The sequence below is a fragment of the Budorcas taxicolor genome, chromosome 7 (genome assembly GCF_023091745.1).
Source record: "Budorcas taxicolor isolate Tak-1 chromosome 7, Takin1.1, whole genome shotgun sequence".
Lineage (NCBI taxonomy): Eukaryota > Metazoa > Chordata > Mammalia > Artiodactyla > Bovidae > Budorcas > Budorcas taxicolor.
The window spans coordinates 61,006,209-61,014,440 of record NC_068916.1 but is presented as its reverse complement, the minus strand read 5'-3'; the positions used below and the strand labels follow the sequence as shown (position 1 = coordinate 61,014,440).

The 8,232-nt window shown below is 55.0% G+C and overlaps 1 protein-coding gene across 2 annotated transcripts in view; it reads left to right on the top strand.

The window, feature by feature from the left end:
• Window positions 1-289: 289 nt before the first annotated feature.
• The window catches only part of CSF1R (colony stimulating factor 1 receptor), a 31,499-nt gene continuing 23,556 nt past the window's right edge, over window positions 290-8,232 (top strand). For both annotated transcript variants that reach the window (XM_052643016.1, XM_052643015.1), the window contains exons 1-4: window positions 290-389; window positions 5,102-5,359; window positions 5,782-6,066; window positions 8,083-8,219. In XM_052643016.1, coding sequence (XP_052498976.1) covers window positions 302-389; window positions 5,102-5,359; window positions 5,782-6,066; window positions 8,083-8,219 — 768 coding nt within the window. In that variant the 5' untranslated portion in view covers window positions 290-301. The remainder of the gene's footprint in view (window positions 390-5,101; window positions 5,360-5,781; window positions 6,067-8,082; window positions 8,220-8,232) is intronic.

The window sequence follows — 8,232 nt, the reverse complement described above, 5'->3', positions numbered from 1 at the left end:
TCTACTCCCAGGGCCCCTTAGAGGCGGCTTCGGAAGGGCTCCGAACTTAGCGGTCCTGCCCTTACTCCAACCCCGCCCCCTGGGGGTCATGTCTTTATTTTGTTTTGTTTTTTTTTTTAACCAAGATTTCCAAACTCTGTGGTTGCCTTGCCTAGCTAAAAGAGGAAGAGTGGGATCAGCCCAAGAAGAAGGAGGAAGAGGAAAACAAGACAAACAGCCAGGGCTAGTGGAGAGGAACACATGTCCAGCGGGTCCGGTCCCATCAGAGCCAGTGTCTGAGAATCCGGCTCTCTGCCCACCCATGAGCCCTGCATCAGCCTGCCACTTTCCTGCTGAGGCCATGGGCCCACGGACCCTGCTGATCCTGCTGGTGGCCACAGCTTGGCATGGTAAGAGCAGAACCAGAGCCTCGAGGGGTGGTGGGGGTGACAGGGTTGTGACAGGGTTCCGAGGGAAGGATTCTCTAAACCTCTGCCCCTCACTAGGTGTCTCCACTCCGTGTTCTCATCTCCCCAGCCCTGGACTGTGGGTGTGTGGGTGTCTGCTTTGGAAAGGCAGTGGAGGGAAAGCGGGTATGAACTGGGTGGAAGCAGCCTGGCCAGGGCTGTGGACCTGGCCCAGCTCAGATGGTGACTGTCCATGTGTCCTGAACACATTCCTATGCCCTCGGGGCTCTTTGGTGCCTACCGAATGGTCAACAGCATGTTTTGGGGGCTGATGGACCAGACAAAATGCTCCTCAAACCCCACTGTGCACACAGATCCCCCAGGGATCTTGTTACAGTGCAGACTCGGACTCTATTGGTCTCAGGTGGACCTGAGATTCTTCATGACTAGCGAGTTCCTAGGAGATGCTAGTGCCACTTGTCCAGACCTACACTGAGCAGGGTGGCCCAGAGAGCCCCTCGTGGCTGCGCTGGCACTGCCAGTGTGGGACTCACGAGGCGAATGAGGCAGGATGTGACTTGGAGGGGCCTGAAGAGGCAATGGTCCTTCCTTGGACAGCTTGGGCAAGAGGTCAGAAGGAGAGGGAAGAGGTTAGCCTCTCTGGCCCAGGGCTCAGGAGAGGTACATTTGGGACGAGCGAGTACAGGGCTAGCAGCTTGTCTCAGGGGAGGGCAGCGAGTGTCTGCTAGGCTGAAACCCTCCCATACACGGGCTGCGGGGCCTCAGGACACAGAGCTGTGGAGCAGACCCCGCCCGAATCCCGTCCCTCCGACAGCGTTGGTGATGCAGGATCTCCCGCTAGGAGGGTCCCTAACGGAGGCTGGGGGCTAGGTACTGGACTCATATCTACAGTAGGCCCAACAAATACATGTTAAGTTCTTCTGGCTACTCTGTGTGGGATATGGGATCAAACCCGTGCCCTCTGCACTGGGAGTGTGGAGTCTTCACCATTGGATCACCAGGGGCGCCCCTAAATTTTCTTGCATGTTTGGAGGAACCCTGAGGAAGGATGGAGATTGTGGGTGGGGTAGGAAGGCAGTGGCATCTCTACTCTTCCCACAGTCCTGCGGCTGTAGGACCCTGAGAAATAGGTACATCTGATCCTGAGGGGGAGATGGCCCACTGAAGGGCTCTTTTGGGCCCAGTCAGTTCTGCTGGGCTTGCAAGTCTGTCCTCTCTTGTTGAGATGAATTTATGTGTAATAGAAAGCACAGATTCTTAAGCACCTGTGATGAGATTTGACAAGTATATATGCTTGTGTCCCCATCATCTCAGTTAAGATAGACACTATTCCCCTCATCCTAGAAAGCTTTGTGGGTTTAATTTCACTCTTTTGTCCTATCTTCCTGCCCAGAAAATGCCCATGGGAGACTGATGGGGGATGGAGGGGCTGTCCAGCATCTCGCCTCAAAGGAAAGAAGAAATGGGGACTGCAGGCTGGAAGCCTACATTTTCAGTAGACCAGTGATGAATGAAGGGCAGTTGTGAGAAAGTTGAGGAACAGAATCAGTGCATCCTAGAGGCCAGAAGAGGCTAAGACTCTGGGCCGAGGAGGAGGCTGTGCCCCAAACTTTGGCATGGTGTGGGTGGGTGGGTGGGTGGGTGTGGGTGTGTGTGTGTTGGGGGAGAGGTGGGGGGTGTTTGGGGCACACCCTGGGAGCTGATGATGAGGGGGGTCTCCCAAGCAAGTGGGAGGGGGCGAGAAGGTTTGGGGAGATGAGATGGTGGGGTGAAGGGACAGAAGGGGTCTGGCCCCCACCCAGGGAGTAAAGGCCTGAGCAAGCTTTTCCTTCCCTCCAGTCAAGCCAGCAGTGGGCAGCTGGAGCGGAAACTGAGGGTGTCAGCCCTGTCCTGCATGAATACTCGAGACAACAGGACCAAATAAGATAATGCCTCTCTGACTACACTTCCAGGAGGCCGAGGCTGGAGTTAGAGGACAGGGGAGGGGTGGAGGAGGGAGAAGGCGCCTGTGAGACCCAGCAGGGGCAGAAGCAGAATACAGAGTCACAGACTCTGAGACCGCGGGATGTTACAGGCATAGGCTGTGACCTTTAAAAGTTAGCACTTCAGCTGTCAGAGTGTCAGGACCAGAGAGGAGAAGTAACTTAGCAGCAGCAGCAGCTGAAGCAGTAACATAGGACAGGAGAGCTGACTCAGCCAGAGGTTGCGTATCACCTTCTTGAATCCTCCCAGGACCTCTCAGATGTGGAAATTCAGATTATTCTCATTGAAAGAGTAGCCTGAGGGTCAGAGGTTAAGCAGCCTTCTTAGTTAGCAGGGGAGAGCCAAGTTTTAGACCCAGGTTGGCATAGCACAGTGGTAAAGAATCCTGCCAATGCAGGAGATGCAAGAGACTCAGGCTCGATCTCTGGGTCAGGAAGATGCCCTGGAGGAGGAAGTGGCAACCCATTCTTGCCTGAAGAATTCCATGGACAGGGAAGCCTGGTGGGCTACAGTCCATGGGGTCGCAAAAAGTCAAACATGACTGAGCAACAACTGGCTGACGTGAGCCCACAGTCAAGCTCTTCCCCCCAGTCCCGCACCCCCACCCCGATGCCCTCCGTGGCTGCAGCAGTAATAGGCTAGCACCTGCTCTGTTGGGACTTGCCAGCAGCCTGCCAAAAATGATGCTTGCCCCTCTCCGTGGGGGTCAGCAGCACAGGGAAGCCTGGCTACAACCCCCAGGCGTCGGCTTCCGCAGTATTCCTCTGGTCACTCCATCCTTTATGCGGATCAGAAGCCTGCACATCTCTGATGTGTACAAAATCAAAACATAAATTAAGTCATCCTGAAATAATTTGACAGCGAGGATCTTTCTGATTCTGGGGTTTGTGGTGAGGGCAGGGTGCAGTGGGATGGAAAGACCCATTTAAGAAGCTTTTGTGCAGTACTTCCCTGGTGGTCCAGTGGTTAAAAATCCACCTTCCAATGCAGGGGACGTGGGTTCAACCCCTGGTTGGGGAACTAAGATCCTACATGCCGCTAAGCCCACACACTGCAGCTTCAGAGCGCTTACGCTGCAACGAAAGGGCTCACGTGCTAAAACTAAGACATAATGCAGCCAAATAAATAATTACACTTTTTTTTTTTTTTTTAAGATGAAGCTTTTGTGCAAGATGATGAAGAGTCCCTGAATTTGCCAGGTTCCCTCAGGGTTGGGATGTCTGTGGCCCCATCACTGGGACAGACAGATTGGAATCAGTAGGGGGGTACCTAGTAGGTCAGTGGCAGTGCCGGGTCCCGCAGCCTGGGACGTGCCAGTGCCCAGCAGGTGGTACTGCCTGTTTCGCGGGGTGAGGGGTTCTTTCCCCTAAAGGGGACAGTGGCCAGGAAGCAGAAGTGAGAGCCTCCCTGGGAGAAGGACTGCAGGCTGAGCGGAAACGGGGGCTAGGCTGGGTGCCAGCAATGTGTTTCCGCCTGCACAAGCTGGAGGGCGCCTGGCAGCCCGTCCATGTCCTTGAATCAGCTCTCACTTCCCTCCTTTACCCCTATTTTAGGCCTTGGAAAAATGCTGACACTGCAGAGGCAATGGGCCTTCTTCCCGGAGGGCCTGAGATGAGTTTCAAGTTCTCTTTTCTCCTTCAAGAAAATTTTCCTTAAAAGAGATTGTCTCCCTAGTAAATACAGCAGCGCTGGGATGTTAGGGTGGGCTCCTGGGGGTAGACTAGATGGTAAATAGAATGGCTAACCTTGGCTGAGTTATTTATATTTGGTGACAGGTGATGTTCTAAAGCTTTCTGTGCATTTAAATCTCCCGACATCCCAATAAATGGGTATAATTTTGGTCCCCATCTTATATGGGGAAACTGAGGCACAGAGCCTCTGAACCTCCCCACTGTGCTACAGACCAGATGTCCAGTGATGAGAGAAGGCACAGCAGAAGACTCTGAACTCTGCTATGCTAAGATCCCACACCCCTTTTCTTCTTCTTTTATTTCTTTAAAATACTTTTTAAAGGTATATGCAGTTTTATTTGTTTTTGGCCATATCGTGTGGCATGAAGAGGAGTCAAACCCGTGCCCTCTGTAGTAGAAGCTCAGAGTCTTAATCACTGGACCATTAGGGAAGCCCCTTTTTCTTCTTCCTGGTGTGAATTAATTCAGAGCACTTTGCCACGAACATTCTATTCATCTGTTTCTTCCTTGCCTGGAGAATCCCAAGGACAGAGGAGCCTGGTGGGCTACAGTCTATGGGGTTGCAGAGAGTCAGACATGCCTGAGCGACTTTCATTTTTGCTTGTTTGAAACTCCTTCTTTGAGCTAGGTGCTGGACTTCGTAGCAGGAATGCAGGCCATTTATTACATCAGGCTGAAAGAGTCCACTCCTGGGGAGAATGATGCAGTCATGGCCAGGAAGACTGAGGCCAGAGGCCAGGGTAGCCCCCATGGGACAGTGGCTGGGTGGGAGGCCAAGAAAGCCCCCAGTCCCCTTCTCTCAGAGACATCAGAGACGTCAGTCCATCACACAAGGTTTGGGGCAGGGCCTGAGTGACTGACCGGAGAGGGGCAGGGACTTGTTCGAGGTGGTCCTGCAGTTCGTAGCTGAACCCCAGAACCAGCAGCACCCTGCCAGAGCAGCACCCATGTCAGAGGCAGGGTACAGCCAACGGGATGTCACCTCAGCCCTCGCTTCTGTTTGCCACTTCCCATCACCAGGTCAGGGGGTCCCGGTGATAGAGCCCAGTGGCCCTGAGCTGGTGGTGGAGCCAGGCACAGCGGTGACCTTGCGATGTATGAGCAATGGCAGCGTGAAGTGGGATGGCCCCGTTTCCCCCTACTGGACTCTGGACTCTGAGGCCCCCAGAAGCATCCTCAGCACGAACAATGCCACCTTCCTACACACGGGAACGTACCGCTGCACTGAGCCTGGAGACCCCTTGGCGGGCACTGCTGCTATCCACCTCTACGTCAAAGGTGAGGACTATGAGCCCCCTCCCAAGAGGACTAGTCCAGCACGGCCCACCAGGAATGGCCAAGAGGGCTGGGCCCTGACGTGAGCCATCATAATAGGCCAGCTCCACGTTTACTGAGAACCTGCCACGAACAAGGACCTGTGGCAGTGCTTCTAATTTCATTCCTCACAGCAACCCTGTGAGAAGGTTCTTGTTTCTGCCCACTTTCCAGATGCTCAGAGAGGCTGAGTCATTTGCCCAAGATCACACAGCATTAAGTAGTGGGGCTGGACCTGGCCCCAGTGCCCCCAAGCATCAGCTGAGCCTCCCCGGTATTATGTGACCTCAGGCCAACGAACAGCATCTCTGAGCTTCACTGTCACCAGTGTCCAGGGACCTGGTGGAGGGGGGGCTGTTGTAACCCTGTATCTCCATGCTCCCCAGACCCTGCTCGGCCCTGGAGGGTCCTGGCCGAGGAAGTGACAGTGCTGGAGGGTCAGGACGCCCTGCTCCCCTGTCTGCTCACTGACCCGGCACTGGAGGCGGGCGTCTCGCTGGCGCGGGTGCGCGGCCGGCCTGTCTTGCGCCAAACCAGCTACTCCTTCTCGCCCTGGTACGGCTTCACCATCCACAAGGCCAAGTTTATTGAGAGCCAGGACTACGAGTGCAGCGTTCGGGTGGCTGGCAGGGTGGTGAAGTCCCTCAGCATCCGGCTTAAAGTTCAGAAAGGTGCGTGGACAGGGCCGACCTGAGAGCTGGTGCCTGGCTGAAGGGGAAGTAAGGGTGGGTGCTTCGTTTCACCTCTTCCTCCCAGTCATGCCTATGGCATCCACGGGGCGCCTGCTGAAGCAAGGCCATGAGGTGTGAGGTGCTGGGAGGAGAACCACACGTGTGCTGATAACTCAGCTGGCAGGGCAGTCTCAGGTCATGGCACAGGCTATGGAAAGCATTGAACTGGGCGGCGGCGTAGAGTGTGGGCGTGGGGGCTCATGCAGACAGTGCCGTTTTATTTGAGTGGAGATGTGAGTTATGAGAAGGTGGAAACAGCGGAGAACAGCAGGTCCACAGTCGTGAGCTGGGAGCAGGCTTCAGGTGTTCCAGGAATGGAAGGAGGGCCCGAAGCTCTCCCACCCCTGCAGACATGGCTTCCTACTCGGGGCCCACCAGGTGCTGGGTGCTGAGCGCAGGAGAGGGGGCCACCACGAGCAATGCCATGGGGGCTCAGGATGGCAGGCGCATGGGACGCCTCAGCATCGGCATCAGTGGTGTTGAAGTCTCTCTCCTGTCCGCTCCCCTCTTGTTTCTGCTGGGCTGGTAGATGGATTCCGGTTTCTGGGAGAACTGATGTGAGTCAGCAGGACCCCAGGATCAGAATCTGAGCCTGAGACAGGAAGCAAGCACCTGTAATGAGGCCAGGGTCAGAGTGGCAGGGCTGGCCCAAGGCCCTGAGCCCACAAAACCTGTCCAGGAAGCCAAGGGAACCCACTGTGTGTGCAGAGGAGCCAGGGAGGACCTTTCCCTGCAGCCCACCTTACAGAGGGATCCTAGGGCCCTCGTTTCGCCATGACTCTGGGACATGAGTGCGCTCCTTAGCATCTGACCCTGAGAAACTGAGTTAGGTTATCTTTCAACACAGCCAGAGATGTTAATTCATAGGCTAGGGCTTCCCTCGTGGCTCAGTTGGTAAAGAATCTGCCTGCAGTGCAGGAGGCCTGGGTTTGATTCCTAGGTCAAGAAGATCCCCTGAAGAAGGAAATGGCAACCCGCTCCAGTATTCTTGCCTGGAGAGTCCCATGGACAGAGGAGCCTGCCGGGCTACAGGCCGTGGAGTCGCAAGGGTCGGAGACGACTGAGCGATTAAACCACTACTGCTGTTTTAGGCACTGGGTTAGCTGTGCCTAAACTAGGCATACCACACTAGGGATACCACCTTCATTTACTGGGGATGACAGATGAGAGAGAAAGCAAATAAATGTGATGAACAAGAAACCAAGCTGAAGAGATTTGGGTAGGGGAGTCCATGGGAGTCTCCAGGCAAGAATACTAGAGCGGGTTGCCATGCCCTCCTCCAGGGGATCTTCCCGACCCAGGGGTCGAACCCAAGTCTTTTACGTCTCCTGTATTGGCAGGCGGGTTCTTTACCACTAGTGCCACCTGGGAAGCCCAAAGCTAATTCAGCTAACCTGTGACAGGAGGCCCCTCTGAGGAATGTTTGAGCTGAAGATGTGAAGGGTGAGGACAACCAGTCAAAGTGTGGTTGTTGCGTAGATCAAGCATTCCCAAAGGGAAGGGCAAGGGCGCATCTTTGGGTGGGAGGGGCCGCATGGCTGCAGAGCAGTGAGGGGTGGCAAGTGCATACAGGTTGAGAGCAGGGTCTGGGGAGGTATGAGGGACTGCAGATTTTAGTCTGAGAGTGATGAGAAGCCACGGAATGTTAGCACAAGAGAGGAGCGTGACCCAATCTTCCTTGTAAGGAGCTCACGTTGGCTGCTGTGAGAAAGCAAGGAGGCCTTCCAGGTAGCTGCAGGAGTCCAGAGCAGAGGGAAAGGGTGTGACTGGGGATAGGCGCTGGTGTTGGAGCCAAGGGGACTATTCAAGGTCCATTTAGGAGATGGGACTTGTTGCAGGGAAAACTGAGGTGTCATGGCTGCCTCCCAGGATTTGGGAAGGGAGCCTGGGCCCATGGCAGGAAGCAGAGTAGCAGCTCTGGCCTGGGTGCTCATGGGTGCCTTCCCCTGACCTCAGTCATCCCAGGACCGCCAACCTTGACACTGGAGCCTGCAGAACTGGTGCGGATTCAAGGAGAGACTGCTAAGATCGTGTGCTCAGCCAGCGACGTTGATGTCAACTTTGATGTCTTCCTTCAACGTGGAGACACAAAAGTCAGTACCTGGG